This window comes from Empidonax traillii, unplaced genomic scaffold (genome assembly GCF_003031625.1).
Source record: "Empidonax traillii isolate 1590-97213 ecotype Southwest subspecies unplaced genomic scaffold, ASM303162v1 scaffold17:size2698205, whole genome shotgun sequence".
Classification (NCBI taxonomy): Eukaryota; Metazoa; Chordata; class Aves; order Passeriformes; family Tyrannidae; genus Empidonax; species Empidonax traillii.
Window position 1 is genome coordinate 518730 of NW_020955210.1, and position 17130 is coordinate 535859.

Consider the following 17130-nt stretch of genomic DNA (forward strand, 5'->3'; position numbering starts at 1 on the left):
AAAAGTGCTTTAAACAGGGAAACAGAGTTTGGACTCTGCAAATAAATTAAACAATTGCAATATCAAGAACTGTTGCTAGCAATAGGTAAAAATACAAAAAAATGGATGAGTAGCCTGTATTAGATGTGGTGCTCAGACAATGTTAGCAACATGCAATAGACATGTGCACACATGCATGTTTGTATCTGTAAACAGAAAAGTATCCAGGATAACTTGTGCTTTCCTGTGTGGACTCTACTGCCAGGACAGAGTAAAGCAACACCCAGATTCTCTGGGAGACAAAAACTGCATCTCATGAGATTAGATAAGGCTTTGGTGTGTATACACCAGTATGAACCAGCATGGAGATGGACATTAGGGAATAAGATGTCTCAATCACATGGACATCATTCTCCTGAATGTGACACAGTCCAAGGAGCTAAACGCAAACCAGTGTTTGACAACATCTCCATCTCCCAAGTTAGTGACACTGGACTGTACCTGAAGCAGCTGGAGAACAGTGTTCATGCTCTTGTCAAACAAGCCTTATAGGTTTGCATGAAGAGGGATAGGATGAAGCATCACACACATTAGCATAGCTAAACCCACGTTAATACAGCTAAACCCAACTACTCAGTCCCAAACTCCTGAATACTCAGTTTTAGGAATACTTGGTTCCAGCTGTGGATGTTCAGACCTGTCACTAAGCTCTGGCACTTGAACAAAATCCTATATCTGCCTACTATGTAGGGTTTTTTATCTTTCCACCCATATAAAAAACCAGCAGCAGAAATGCAATAGTTTCAATAACTGACACCTCAGCTTCTTTGGTAACAAGTCCTGCAGAGGGTCATAGCAATACTTTGCCACTAGAAAATAGTACATATGAAGGATCAGCTCCATACGGACACTCTGCTGCTAACGCCCAAAATTCAACCACCTACCTCTTCTGACCCAAGGAAGAGCCGCTTGTGAGTCCATTCCCACAAGGTGAAGAAAGGGTCCATACAAAGATATTACAACAGAAGCTTCATAACCTTCAGGCACATCACAGTGGAGTCTCAAGGCTCACTATATGGTTTGTAAGCACACAAACAGACTTCAGTGACATCTGAATGCCAAGAGGCCCCAATGATGGTGCAGTTGAAATTGCCAAGGAACACACCTTTGCTCAGTCAAACAAACAGGAGACAGGGAAGAGCCACCCATGTCCAGCTCTGACAAAGCAGCAAAAATTGCACTACACGAAAATAAGTGAGACAGCAGCAGGATACTCTTCCTTATACCCTGCTGCCAGCACTGTTTTCAGAAAGGACTTTCAGCTTTCTGAAACAGATATCCTCAATGTCAGCTAACCAGTGCTCCCAAGCATAAAAGGACATCCACTCAAAACAAGCTAAAGGGACTTGGGTTGTTCAAACACTTTTGCCATAACAAGGAACTTGTTAGCACATAGCTCATAGGTAAATGGACATAGATCCTCCTTGTGAGTTCTTCATTAATGTTTCTAAGACCTTCTTTCCCTGAAGCCTCTTTTGGTCACAGATTTTATTTTAGTTGAATCCCTCATGTGCTTTCCTAGATGTCCCTCCATGTTTACCTTTAGCCTTTCAAATTGTTTCCACTTCTTCAAAATACAGATAGACTCTTTCTACATCTGCATGCCCTAATAACCTATTTTATCAGTGTCTGAAAAATTATTCTGCTAGAGGAAAAAAAAAAGAGTAAAACTCAATTACAGAAAATTAATTCATGCACAAACAAGGTTTAAAACTCTTCAAAATGGAAGCCTTGTTTTCTGAACAACTACATCTATTAAGAGAATAGACTCATACTTTTCCTTGTTTTCTCTCCACAGAGAAGGACAGGCACTCCAAGGAATCTGAGGGGCTAACTTGCCTGAAGCCCACAGAACTACCTTCTCTTTTCCAAATACGGTCATTTGTAAGTACAAAAAGGTAAGATAGTTTCAATTACTCAGGTTCATAGCTGATCAAGTTGTTAATCTGTTCTAGAAGCCCTTTGTATCAGGTTCAGGGGCTGCACTGGTACCACCCCCAACCTCCACAAAAGCCGTCAGAGTTTATCTACGCAATCTGTGAGTTTGTCCCTTTTTGCATGTTAGCTTGTCACACATCCAGACTGTATGGAATGAAAGCTTTTTCAGAGGACTTAGCATGAACAGAAGCAAGAGAGTTCAGACAGTGTGGTCCTTCCAGCTGCAAAGCTTCTACAGTTTTACACAATGACACTTGTTTCTTGATGCCTTTTTCCAGATGTTGCCACTATCCTATTTCCAGAAACCTGGAAATTGCCAGAGATCTTAGCAGGCCAGAAAAGGTGCATCCAGGGCAGGGCAGGGAAGGGGTAAAGGTGCACTAGCAACAGAGGAACAGACAAGAGTAATCACCAAATTCAGCGTTGTTTAGGTGCATATTTAAAGCAAAAGCAAAAAGAACCACGACAGGGGGGAAAGGTGGGAAAGAAATGAAAACAAAATCAAGTGATGAACAGAACTGTGGGCTTACAGTATGCATCTCAAGAATAGCAAAGTAGTTTGTAAATCTGGAGTAAAAAGAAAGGAAAAGCCACACTTTTAATTACCACTACAGAAAGTTATATACTGTTAACAAACCACATTCTTTCTCTTAAGAACAGAAGAAATAAATTGAGGCAACCCATTACAAGAAATAGCATTTTATACAATACAGTGAAGCAGAAACCTGTAGTTTAGTTTAGTCTGCCAATCTAATTGAAGTGCAGAAGGACTGGGAGAGAATTTATCATAAATAGAGGTTCTACTATTAACAGTAAAATAACTAAGTATAAACATATTTCCATTGCACTTTTCATTGAAGCACTTTTTTTCTATTATACTCAATATAGTTCATAATACCAAAGTTTTTCATTCCCAAAAACAATGCTATGAGTGTGGAATTTTTCCTGTTTCTTGCAGAGACTTTTTCTTGGCTTCTCCCTCTGGGAAAACAATTTAGGCAACAGCTACCCTTTAGTGCAATGTAACCTGAGTTATTTGATAAAGTTCAGTGTGATGTGCTGCATTTTTACTTTTTTAATTCATGAATAGTCTCAGACTTAGCTCTCTAGATGTCACTGCAGGGCAAAGAAGGGGATAAAGTGAGCCACAGCAAAGTTTGTAAAGCTCTCTCATCCACTTGTTAGAGTTGCTTTGAAAATTTATCTTCCATTGAGCTGCTAACAACCATCACCACCAGAAACAGGGAAGAGATGAAAATCACCTCCTCTGTGTAATGAGGTCGTGCTTTGCTATTCAAGAAAAGAATCTCAGTTCCAGAAAGACTCTGGAGCTTTCTAATACAAAAAAATTGTCTTCTGCTCCACAGTAAAAGACCTCATTATCATTACTAATCAGCACTGAATTTGAGTAAGATTCTATTGAACTTTTTCACATACTTGAGAGCAAAGTGGCAAGTAAATCACAGTTTTCTGACAATTAATCCATGTAATTTAAATCCTATATATTTAGCAGTACTGTATTCAACAGGGCTTGTACATTTATAAAATTGCTACATTCAAACACTAGCTACATATAGATTCCCACTTTATGACAAGAGACCATTTCCTTCCATATCAACAGGAAAAAGCTTGCAGAACAAGTATTATTAATTGAAAATTTCATCAATTTTTAAGTTCTGTTTTATGTGAGATTTCATTCTGTAATAATTCAAATTCTCTATAAAATAGGATGTAACACTTTTCTAAGAAACACCATTTTCCAGTTTCGCTGGGCACTGCACTAAACGAGCAGTGAATGCCTGCTCCCAACTGCAGCCACATGAAGTCTTTTCAGTGTGCAAGCAGGAAGATAGACAACATTTAGAACAGAACACAGTACCAAAACACTCTTCCCAGATTTTTCAGGTAATTTGGCAAAAGATGCAGCAATCTGCTTAGTTTGGAAGAGCAGCATTTTACAGATTAGTATCACCATCCACTAACCATCCAAAATCAGAGCTTCCCTTACCCCAAATGGTGGATATGAGGCAGCAGCAGCAGCAGAGGCAACACTCACTGCGGGAGGTGGTATTCCTGAAGAAGAAGGTGGGAACAGACCCAAGGCATTCAGATTTAATCCAGGAATTAAATGTGCTTGAAGCTGCAATGGCAGAAGAGTTATTTAAGATTTACAGTCCTGGTTATTAAGTTAAATAAAATCTGAGTTGACATAGGCTATTAACCTTTTGGGATGTTATTTAAAAAAAATTTCATCTCCATTACTCCAACAACTCTGCTTCAAACCTATTTCCCAGACATATGCACAGACCAATAACATTAAAAACATGTAGAAGGAAAGGCATCTGTGAATCCCTTGCTACAATTTAGTCAGTGAAACATATTTCAAACTTTATGGCAAGACACCCAGATAATAGTACAATTTACTTTCAGAGTGAACAAAACTATCAGAAAAATAATAATTTTGGCCTTATACTAAAAAGACAGTCCCGCAGAAACAGAGAAAGATCATGCACAAACCCTGACTTTTTGTACTCGGGGGGCATAGATACATGACACTATAACCCCATCCTCCTTCCCCTATCCTTTCCCTCTCACTCCTTGCAAAAGATGAAGTGAGATACCTCCAGCATTTGCTGGGAAAGGACCAGCTGTAAAGTTTCATGTCTCTTGCTTGACCACACCTGCGAATAGTGGCAGCATTGCGGTAAGGAAGAATTTGCTGTGAGTGATACAAAACTTTTCAGTACCCTATTCCAGATTATTGCCCAGTAATATGAATATGCTTTAGAGATACCTCAGACAGACACCATCTAATGCCGTTAAGATAGGTCACCAAAAAAATCCCAAAACTTCACCAACTCTAAGATTATCCTAATCACTACAAACTAAACCTACAAGCCATATAGTAACAGAGGTAGTTCTTGGCTTTCCACATGTTTGCCAAACAGCAACACAGTCTCTAGCTCACTCCATGTTCCTGCTTGCACCACAATAAATTACTTCATGTCCTCATGTGTAGTTTATGTCCTGCAATTTGCTTAGCATGGGAGGCAAGGGGGGGAATGTGGAAAGAATATTCTCTCTTGTCAGTAGGAAAACCGTGAAGAACAGACATTTCTAGAAAATCAGGACTACTGCAAACTGAAAAATATTTCCAGTCTAATTCTAGACTGTGTGATTTGGATACACCCACAAAAAGCTCTTCATAACTTATCAGAGGTCTCAATCATTTCTCAATATGCATTACTAATACTTTGGCAAACTAATGAGATATGTTGTTTTCATTACATAAGCTCCAATCATCTTCAAATAGCTAAATACCTTTATGATCTATAGCAAGAAAAAACTTTAACAAAGTCTTCTTAAATTAAATAATTGAAAACAGGAGAGATCCTTCTTCCATACATACGAAGAAACTGTGAATCACTACTTTATAAAACATGCAAGGTAGAGCACACAAACCACAACAACACAAACACACCTTCCTTTACATTTTTGAAACAAGAAAAAAGTGAAATGCTCATTAATTTCCTAAATCTGAACCAAGGTTATCAGTTCCCTCACTCAAAACCAACCAGAAAAGGCCTTCATTAAAATAACGTATAAGCATAAATAAATAAATAAACATGTGCCCGCACCTCCACAAATTAATAAAAGAAGCAACAGAGGCTGCAACAGAAAAATTCACCGTGAGAATAGTGAGACAGGGCACAGATTGCCCAGAGACACTGTGGGCTTTCTATCCATGGAGATATTCAAGAGGAGACAAACCCCTACACAACCTCGTTTAACTTTGAAGTAGGGCCTATCTTGAATATACCCTGGGCTGGGCCAAGTGACCTCCAGGAGTGACTCATACCTAAATCTTTCCATGGTTTTAGTTTCAGAAAGAGCCCACACCATAAGAAAACTCACATTCATAGCAGCAATGTCATTTTCATAGGACTCCCTGATTTTCTTCATAATTTCTTCCTCAGCCTTGGCACAAGTTTCAATACTGCCTTTAACTGTAATGGTCCTTTCCGGATTATAGAGTGTCAAGTCCTGCAATCTGCAAAGGAAACAGAAGCACAATTAATTAGCAAACAGAAGAGGGTAATCCACGTTTATCATTCGAGAGAAATGACATCCAAGTGTGTCAAGTTTGCTCTCCAAAGAACCATAGAATCAGTTCTTAACAGGGCTCAAACACAGAGAATCTAGGGAAACTCTGTCCTCCAGGGAAACACAACATAAAACTACCACAGTGAGGCTTGGCATGAGATGGTTGAGACATGCTTAGGTGCTATGCAAACTGAAAACAATCACGCTGTGTAGGAACGCAAGCAACGTTCTGCTTCACACTCCACACCAGCCCTACCAACAGAGAGGGTTTTGGACACTTGAGACACCCCATGAATACCGACCATATGAAACTTTCTTTCTGTGAGAACTACAATGTATTCCTTAAGGATGGAGAGTGGAAAAGCCCAACCCTCAGTGAAACTGCAGGAGAGCCTCCAGATACTCAAAATGGGAAAAAGGAAAGCTGTGTGAAAGTCAACATTTCCTGCAAAACACTAATAACTCCTCTGGGAAAACAAAAGGGTGACAACATTAAGTGAGCACTTTATTTGGTAACAAATGCTAACCTACTATGGTAAAATGGAACAAACTAACGGGGAAGCCATGGCATATCCATGTACTGAGAAATGGTGGAAAAGGGGTGAAGACAAAAACTTCAGAGCAAGATGCAGGAGTGAGGAAGCCCATGGCAGAAAGCAGAGAGGAAAGCAAAGCAAGGCTTTGCTTTCTTGCAGCGTAGCAACCTGCACATCTCAGTTGAACGGTGGTGAGCACAAAATGCATCCACAAAACAGTCTTTAAGTTTCCAGTGCACAAGCACAAAGTTACTGCCTTAGGAAGAAAAGTGATGGAAAGCACCCCAAAGAAGAAAGGAAACACTTTCCCAAACATCTGCCTTACTTTAAATTTATGGACAAGCTTACAAAATAGCCTAAATGAAGAGATCAGGAGAAAGACTAATCAGATAGAGCAAAATCAGTGGGCAAATATGCTCTCTTACGTATTGATTATACCAGGCAACTTCATGGGGCTATTTCAGGCATAGCATGACAAATGCAATCTTGAGGCCAAGATTTTACTGCAAATAAACCATTAACTTACTAAATTAAAAACTACTCCGTGAGTGTTTACAGACAATATGTTATTTGTGTCACCATCAATAAAGACAAGTTGATTTCATAGAATGAAGACCGTTATCCCATTTACCCTGTACACATTTTTTTTTTCCTTTAAGCAATAGCATTGACATCTGAGTACTATTTGCAAACAGAATATTTAAGCCAGCACATTTAAAAGAGCATGCTGGCCTTACATAATCTATTATTGAAGCACACATTTCATTTGTTGCTCTTCCTTACACTAATTCCATAAACATACACCTTTTAAGGAGGGCCTCAGGTTCTTTCACCCAAATTTGATTTCGTCTTTTTGAGGAGCCACATTCACTCCAGACTTCCTTGTCCTCATTTGAGCTATTTTCTGCTGTACTTTTTTGGTCTCCTGCATGTATTCACACCTCTTCAGACATCTTCATGTGTCTTCCAAAGTTTTTCCCTTTCCTACAGCCTAAAAGCCTTATTCTCACCCTTTCTGGATAAAGGCAAACCCAAGTTGCCCTCAAATGCTTGGAAGTTCATGCCAGAGTATTCGTTATTCAGAACAGGAGGTTCTCTGAAGATATTACTCCAGGGTAAAACTCCTATTGACTGCCAAGCTTCTACAGAGATGTTAATCTAAACAGTGATTTGCAGATTTCCAGTGAAGGTGAAAACTCTTGTTTAATCTCAGCTAGATTTGACCAGGTCTCACAGTTACCTTCACAAACTCATCAACCAAAAAGCTATTACTTTGAAGCAGGCTAGCCAAAGAACCACAGTTTGGCTGCTAGTGGTCAAGAGGAACAGAACTGCTACTAAAAATACTCCTAGTATTCATTTGCTTTATTTCCTTTCCTCTAGTCCAAAAATTTAATACATAGCAGTAACTAAAACATCACGAATTTCACTCATTTTTGCAGATAGCTCAGAACCGATCCAGACTTACAGTTTCAAACACCCATCATTACATATGGTATAATATGTTAAAAACAACCGACACTTAAAATACAGTCTGACACAGGCTCCACATAGCCTATGTTATTTTTAGGTTTGCTCTTGACTGAGTTTACAATGAAGACTCACTGTTTACATAAAATTTAACTGAGCTTAAGTAACAGTTTAATCCACATGATGCAAAGGTCTCTGAAGGGCTGTTATCTCAAGTCTCCAACATACAATATTTTTGTAAGAACTTTGTACCTGAATATACTGCAGCAGCATTGCTGCTATTTGAGACATCTCACCAAAACCTTAGGTCACCAAAAACTTACGGAGATATCGTGATTTTAGTATCTGTGTCCTGTTCAATTTTCTTCAGGTTTCTTCCCTCTTTGCCAATAAGTCGGCCAACAAAGTTATTGTGTGCCAATATCTTCAGGGGAATTTCTTCTGTGCTGTAATGGAAATTATAACCAGTGAGAATTTTGGAGACCAGAGCACAAGTTTTTATGTGTGTTACGGATAAATTTTATTTTTATAGAGGTATCCACAACTCCCATCCACTAACACACATTTACACGAGATGTAGAACAAGTCCAGGTGCAATGGACTTTTCAGAACTATCTCCTAGAGCTTCGTTGTAACATACCTTGAGCTAAAGGCACTGAGCTAAAGCTCAGATTGAGGTAGCAAGAGCTATTGGAAAGGAGGTATATCTTAAAGCTTTTAGCAAGGGCTCACAACTTGTTATGCTCTCTCTGACTAAAAGCTATCAGTTGCTCAAGAAACTTCTGTATTTGTTCCAATTCACCTCAAAATCACAGCCAGACAACACTAGACAAACAGTAGATGTGTGCTGGGGCTAATTAAGCAACAAGACTGTCTTCAAAGGTAAAATGTCTTAGTTCCTTTACCTGCTTAGAAATGGATACCGGCAATGAAGATTCACTTGTTAACAGTTTTAAAAGACTACATCTTTAAATAGAGTCAATGAGAATTCAGAATTTTTAATGCTTCCACAATAAAATGTCTTTTACTCACAATTTAGTATCTTGAGCTTCCTTTTGCATGATCTCCATAATAATTTTACAAGCCGTTGAGCAGCCTTCAGGAGTTGAGTGGATGGTAATTGGTTTCTCAGCAGCACCTGCATTCTCTTTACGATGAATATCAATTCTTGAGAGAAAGAAAAAACACTAACTGTAACCATGTACTCTATGGTAAGCCTTGTGTATTTTCAACTCTCATAAAACTATTTTATTTTGAGCTAACAGTGACTACATTTAAGTGGTTTAATACTGAAACATTTATAACTACTTAAACATATCCTAAATGCTAATTTTTGTGTGTTATAAAGAGCCTCTCCTACCCTGATTTTACCAGTTAAACCCTCTCTTTGTAGACACTGGGATCTCCTTTCCTCAGTAGACTCCCATCAAGATATGCAGGGGAGTTATTAGACAGATATTCTGTGGTAAACCACTGAAGACATCTCATCAAGGTTTCACAGCATTCCACCACCAGCCCCATTGCTCCACTAAGAATGCCTGTGCAGCTACAGGACAGTCAGGCTTTGTCCCATCTTGTCTTTAATTAGCTCAGCAGCAGAGTTTCCCAGCACTCCTCTGCTAGCAAGTAGCATCACAGTACTTGCATCCATCCTCAAGATTAGTTTCTTATACTTTTTCATGCTGGATTTTGCCCTGACATTACCTTTCCTCTAGCTCCAGCCTCTACTACCCTAAAACCACTAGTCTTGGTCTACACCATGGTTTATGTACCTCTAGGAATTTAACAAAAATTAATTTTGACCTGCATAAAGAATGCCTAGGATATTACTGGTCCTCTGCCAGTAACTGCAGGTCACATACTCTTTCCATCTCTGCTTTTTCCTTTTGCCCCTCTTCCCTAAATCATAGCTGTTTCCAAACTGAAACAACAATGCTGCTTTTCAATAGGCCCTTCATTTTCGCAGTTCTGTCCAGTACTGAAAATTCATTTAGTTTCACAATGAAGCATTTTCCAAGAAGCCCATGGCAATCCTTGGTAGAAGTGGAAGTAGATGAAATTTCTTTTTTTATCCCCAAATCAATGAAAACCTCTTTCTTGAAGTTGCATATCTGTAAAGTTAACAACCTGCAATTATTTCTGCTCTATCCACCCTTCTTTTAAGATATAAAAGCTTTCCTTATGCCAATTTTCCAGGATTTTTATAGCTGGAGAATTAGATGTTTTAGATATCACCCGAAAAACTGGTTACCCACAGGCAATCTACAGCCGAGTCTTGTCAGGACACCACAAATCTCTTAAACCTGTGCCGTTAAACATACTAAATAGTCTCCTGGGTTACAAAATGCTAATGAGAATTTGGAAGGAGCATCATGATAATCCTGGGTTTGGAGGGTGGGGGAAAGCCTGTTGGTTGGGGGTTGGAGGGTAATTAGAGAGGACTCCCTTATCCTCATTAACTGCTCTCAAAACTGACGCCGCCACCCCCTCTCATACCCCTCACACACAGCTTATTTTCACATCCTGCCTGCTGCAGCTACAGAGCTGGGGGCTCCTAGCAGTGTACTGCTGAAGGTAGTATCTTAACTCTGCTTTTAGGGGTACCCTGGAAAAAAAAAAATCTTGGAATAGGAACCCCACCTCCCTCTTCATCTGCGCTGAGCTCTTCCTTGTGGGTAGGGATTTAACACGCACTGGAAACAATCTCCTCCAGCGTCTCTAGACCCCAGTGCTTTAAGCTTCTTAAGTCACTTAGCAGCTTGCTTTTTGCCTCCCATGCATTTCCTTAATCTGTGTTTTGGTGTGGTCTGCAACTTGATAGCAACAAATGTGTTCTCCAGAAATACAGGGGGGTGAGGTGTAACGAGTCGTGAGGATAGGATAGGAAGGGGTTTCATTCGTTTTTATTTCCCCCCCACACCTCTTCAATTATCAACATTTACAAATCCTAAGAATGTCATAAATCAAACTAAAGCTAGAATAAGCACCTGAAGACTTGGATATGTCAGCACACTGACTGTATGTCCCACAGACCAACATATAACAGCTCTTTCAGTTTCACTTTTTGTGCCAGAACCGTAATAGTACATCTGTAAGCAAAACTTTCCAACAGACTACTATCCTGCTAGCACTGCCTAGCTTCCCTCTTCTAAGAAGGGAGAAACAAGTCAGTATTTGAACATATCTCAAGGACAGAATCTAGTCCCTAAATAAATCCTGCAAAAGATTTCCTGTTCACCGTTACCTTCATTTACTCTCTGACCACACAGATTAGTTGTGGAATTTTACAAATTCCCCTTTACATGAGCAATGAGAACACAACATTAAAAAAAGCTATTAATTACAGTTTTGTAAAAGAACTTACTTGGACTGTGTCTGCTTTGTAATGTTTCTGATTGTCGCTCCTTCTTTGCCGATAATGGCTCCTACAAACTGCGTGGGAACCAGCATCCGTAGAGGAACGTCCGACTGTGGTTTCTGCCTTGTGGTTGCGCCAGGTGACCCTTGCCTAGGAGGACCCCTCTGTCCAAATCCACGTCTTCCCTGGGGATGTTGTTGCGGAGGTTGCTGGGCTGCCATTTCATCAGGGATGTATGCGACTTTCAAGGAATAGTTTTCAAGCTGAAACCCATTCAGTTTTTCTATTGCTCTGTTTATTTGCAAAGGGGAGGAGAGAGGAGATTAAGAAAAAAAACCCACAATCACATGCAGGGCCTTATGAAAAGACAAGTCATTCAGATACCGACTTCTGTTCTTTGTAAACTGCATGGTAAAGCTAAAAACTGGTTTTAAGACCAAAAAGTTACATTTTAAATTCTTCAGCCAAGATTTTGATTACACAAAGTCACAATATTAAGAACTACAAGTTAGTTCTTGCTTGCTCTGGGCTTCTGTGCACTTTAAAGGTTTTGCTGGTCCAACCCTATCAGCAAAACCTCACAGGAGACAGAGCTTATACACTCAAAAGCATTCTTTTGCCTGATTTTATTTAAATCAATTTCCCAAACAGAATTAAAGGTGAACCAGAGGGAAAACTTTTTAGCTGCTATCACAGCACCATCATTAGGGTTTTTGCCAGCACAGCTATTTGGCTGTAGTTTTTGCAATAAATGATACAGCTGTGACGGGAAAGAAAAAAAGTATAAAAGAAGACAGCACCTAGTTCATTCTTAGAAGGAAAGTAAGCAAATTCAGATGCTTCTCAATGGCATCTGAAACACCACTTAGTGGATCACAAATGCAAAGCGCAACTTATCAACTAGTCATGTTTTAAGTAGTGAAGTTTAAAAACTAACTAGGAAATTAAAGCCCACACATGTTAAACTCTCCAGAGATGCAAAGCTGTTAGAAAACATTTAAAGAGTGTTTCAACTTCTCTTTTAATTACATTACAGAGGGATACTGCCCAAATATGCACAGCCCCCTCCCACCATGGTGGTCCATCACACTGAATAATCTTTTGGTTGCTCAGCACTCCCCCTCTGCTCAGTCCCTCTTTCTAACCAAGGTGGGGGCACACCTGCAAGCCAGCCTGACCTGCTGGTGGTCTCCTTCTCCCAGGAGGAACAGAAGTCAACTTAAAAACTTATTCTGTACAACTAAAGATCCAGCCAACAGTAGGAATAACTAAGCTACGCACAACACCCTGGTAAACTAGCGGTATAAAACCAACACACTTGCACAAGAAAGACATTTCAAATTTTGCTACGAAAGGCTTACTGCCAGTTTACCAAACACTCAGCCTTAGCAACACTTTTACTCCTGCCTTTACCACAGAGATGAGGGATGGTGCCAGCCAATCACCTGCATTTTAAGTAGCCAGTGAAAAATACTACTAGTTTCCTGTCCCATTTGATAGCCTGGGTCTCTAGCAGTTATTGAAGCCAAGCAGCAGCTTCAGAGATAAGTGGTATGGGTACTGAGGATAACAATGTGCCCCTCATCTTCCTGGAGTTGAACCAGCATCCTCAAAATACTCCAGGCAAGAGCTTACGTGAAAACAAGTAATTTGTGTCTTTGGAACGGTGTTTAATAAGGGCTGGTAATAAATAAGGCCCAAGGCAATGCCAATGAACAAAGAAAGCAAAATATTGAATAACTGATCACTGCTCATTAAATACTTCTGCTAACCGAATGAAACACAGGTCCTCTGGGAATTGGGCAGGAGAGTAATTACTCCCATAACAGAAGAATCCCTTACAGCATATGGCAAATGAGTTGGATTCAAATTTGGTGAGGCTATTTCAGAGCTGACGATTCTTAACTTTTACTCCATGGACTTTGAAGAACATTTTATTACACGATAAAATATGTTTACAAAACAGTAAGGGCAGTGAGCAGACTAGTGAAACTTGTGTTTCTCTGGATTTCTCTCTCAACTTTTTAGTTTCTGGATAGATTTCCCATGCCTCAAAGGCATTTCACTGAAATCCCTCTCTATGGACATCCTATCTGGGAAAGGGGTCTGGAACTTTTCCTTTTCATGCAAAAAAGAACATACTAAGTTTTTGTTGTTTGCAAATATCTGAGGCTTCTGTTTCTGGGTTGAGTTTTACTGAAATCCACTAAAAAGCTGGATTGCTACCAGGGAGGGAAAAAGCACTGCCAGACGATGCAGTTGCACAAGCCCTGTTTCTTTTGGAGTCAAACCTCAAGATGTTGGAGAGATGAACACCAACAATTTTGCAAATGTGCTGGTAGGCTCCAGATTGATGTTCATCCCAGCTCACCGTCTTCCATGCTTTTATTTGACAAGTTCAGACACTGCTTCTTTCCCAAAATGCATCAGTCTTCTCCGGTTTTAAAACATCTTTGACCAGAATCCCAGCATTAATACAAAACCTTACATTAAATCAGTGCACAAGACTTCTCAATGTTCCTCAGAAGTGGTATAAAAACAAAAGACTAGATTTTCTGTTTGCAACCAAGCTACATACCTATCATGTTTTCACAATAAACACTTTATAGCAACAACTAGTGCATATATGTGTATGTATATCTACATGTACATACCATCCTTTTCCTGGAAAGAAGGTTGGAATTTTTCTACTTAATAACAATTTATAAATTGCTAAATGGTTCCATATGACTATAAGTACCTTCAATTCAATGCAAACTGAGAAAAGTTCATTTGCCACTGTGGAAAATGAATTATGTCAGCAGTGAACAATCCCTGGCCACCAAAGTCATATAATGATACGGAAAAATAACACACTAATTCACCCTGTGAGTCACAGAGTTCTCCATATTTTATAGGCTGACTTGTCTTATAATTTTACTTGCTCAAGTGATGAGAAGTCAGAAGAGTCAGTAATTAAATCATTTCCTGGGTTGGTGGTCCCATATTCTGCAGTGATTTGGGCACGCACAGTGGAATGACAAGGTAACTGATTTTCAGCGGATGCACCACATACATAGTTTCGGCACATTTCTTACACAAGACACAACCCCATCTTTTGAAAGGTCCCTTTGGGCTGTTGAGCCTGGCCTTTGCATTCCAGAATTTAACAATCTGCACTAGGTTTTTAAAATATTGTCACACATCTTTCTTTAGCTGTTCTGAATTCATGTTTATCAATTTTGTGGCACAAACTTAGGGCTGGAATCGGGCAACGTGATGACTCAGCAGCCCTTCAGCACCGTAATAAACTCAATTTTAGAGGCATCTAGGCACTGCTTCAGGGGTTGAGGGGAAAGATGTGCAAGAAAAATCATGAAAGAGACACAAGTGACTAAGAACTGTCTTCTAGATGGATGCAGAATTCCTGTGAAACAGCATCTAGGACAGCGCTTGCTATCAGGAGAGTCATCCCTGCTCGTGGGAAAGTCTGAGCCTCAGATAAAAGCAAGCGGCTGGCTCTTCACAGCACTAGAGCCATTTGTTTCAGCCAAAGCTATCAGCACACTGCAGTCCACCAAACACACTTTAAATCAAGCTCCTCGTGTGAGCACACACTCTCATTGACTGACCACCTCAGAAACTCAGATCCAAGCCACAGCAACACCACCTCTGAATTCCCACAAAGACTCTGCTCTCCCAAACAGGTTAGGAGGGAAGGGGGGAATCTCCTTCCATGACCGCAAGTTAATAAAGGCCAAGTAGATTATCTCTGTCAGAGAGCACTGCTGGTACCTACTGAAACAAACCACAAACCATCTTTTACACAAAGGTTAAAAAGCCTTAGAGTCACTTAATGAGGACAAAGAGAAAAATTCAGTAAACTGCCTCATTAAGAAGTGTCCTCCTCCCCCAAATCATCTTTAAAAATTTATATTTAGTAGAAATGGAAAATGTTTCCACTTCATATACCAGCAAGACCCAGTACACAGAAATCTCTTAGTGTAGTTCAGAATCTTTTAATAAAACAAATTCATTAAAAGACTGCAACGACTACTGCCTATGCACTGATAAGATGTACAGCAGCCTGGCTTTTGTTCATGTAACACCTGCTCAGAAGCAAGAGAATTCCCACATAAAAATGAAACCTTTAAACAAATATTTTGTAAATTCATCACCTCAGTTTTTCCCATCAAAGTGACATCTCACTGCTGTCCTCTCGTGAGCTCCCTAAGAGAATGTCTGCCCAGCCTTCTCCTTGTGAAGCTAGTGAAGGTAAACATCCTAGAAAATGATTACAGTGAATGTACCGAGTCTTTTGCTGGAAATCATTCTTCCACTGATAGCATGATGACACTAAGCACTAGATGGAGAACATATTTCACTCCCACATGCAGCTTGTACATACACCACCTCTCTTTTTTCTTCCCTGAACAGACACATTTGCATACGCTAAGATGGATATACACGGCAAATTTTCTTTGACACAATTTTTTTACATTACATAAAAATACAGTTTTCATTAGTACTTCTGAAAACAAAAACAAAGAAAAAATAAATCCAGCTTATAATCATACATCACTGAATTTTTAGTATTATCCTTCCTATGGCAACATTAGCCGTGACCTGCAATGGCACATGGAAGTATTAGTTATGTGAACTCTCATTCATTCATCAAGGATACATGTGTGCACACACATGCACACAGACAGACTTGTCCTTCACTGAAAAGGGTAAAAAAAAATAAATTCTTTCACAAGTATTTTAATTAAGGGGTGACCACTAGTGGACTTTCAAAATCCCAGGTAGAGCATGTGTATTAGACACCTACACTGGAACATTTTGGGGAGCAAAAGAGAAGGTGGTGTAACTTTTGAAGGTAACAGCCATAATTTAGGTGGCAGCATGTCACAAAGACACAGTCAGCGTGTCCTGCTGGTTGCAGCCAGGGATTGATACTGGGAGAAGGAGGGGTGTCTTTTGGCAAGGACATCCCAAGCTGCCACAGCACCTGCATACAGCCTGTTAGGTTGTTCAGAAGGAATCACAGGCTACAGGTTCTGTCACTCATCCTCTCTTCTCTTCCAAATATTCCACAACCCACCACAATGCTCACAATTGCATTGTCACAGCAGCGTGCACACGCTGTGTAAGGCCCTCTCTGGTTTCTGACAAGGACAGTACCAGGGGCAGTTTCTGAGATGGAACAAATCCCTCCTCCTCCCAAGTGGTTGCAAGCGAGGAGGGAAAGGATGTGGTCAGAGATGCCCTGGTATCTTCTTGCTACCCACAGTCCTGGAGAGCAAAGGGTGGTTTTCCAAAGCCCATGCATGGCTCTGAGCTTGCTGTGCACCCCTCCACAATGCTACCAGGCTCTCCAAAAGTACCTGATTTGTCATGATACTGGCTCCCCTGCTCTGGCCACATAGTTGAGGAACAGTTGAATCCTGATTTTTCTGACAAGACAGCCTCATGCCCCTCCATGAGGCTGTCACTACAACATGAGCTGTCACTACAACAGGTCAAAGACACAGACTTCTCTCCCAACTGGAAGTTGGTAACTGTGCACATCTCAGATTTAGGGTGCTGGGTGCTCTAAGACTTCTTTCTCAGAAAGACTGCAGCATTCTTTGATAATTTCAGCTCCCAAGTTAATTATGAATAAGCCCTGTATAGAACATGCTGCAACTGCAGTACCAGCCTAGA

The 17130-nt window shown here is 40.1% G+C and overlaps 1 protein-coding gene across 2 annotated transcripts in view; it reads right to left on the reverse strand.

The window, feature by feature from the left end:
- Positions 1-17130, reverse strand: part of IGF2BP3 (insulin like growth factor 2 mRNA binding protein 3) — a 114192-nt gene that overhangs the window by 23093 nt on the left and 73969 nt on the right. For both annotated transcript variants that reach the window (XM_027895851.1, XM_027895844.1), the window contains 5 exons: positions 11452-11736; positions 9120-9254; positions 8411-8533; positions 5893-6028; positions 3986-4117 (listed from right to left, as the gene is read on the reverse strand). In XM_027895851.1, the coding sequence (XP_027751652.1) occupies positions 3986-4117; positions 5893-6028; positions 8411-8533; positions 9120-9254; positions 11452-11736 (811 nt within the window). The remainder of the gene's footprint in view (positions 1-3985; positions 4118-5892; positions 6029-8410; positions 8534-9119; positions 9255-11451; positions 11737-17130) is intronic.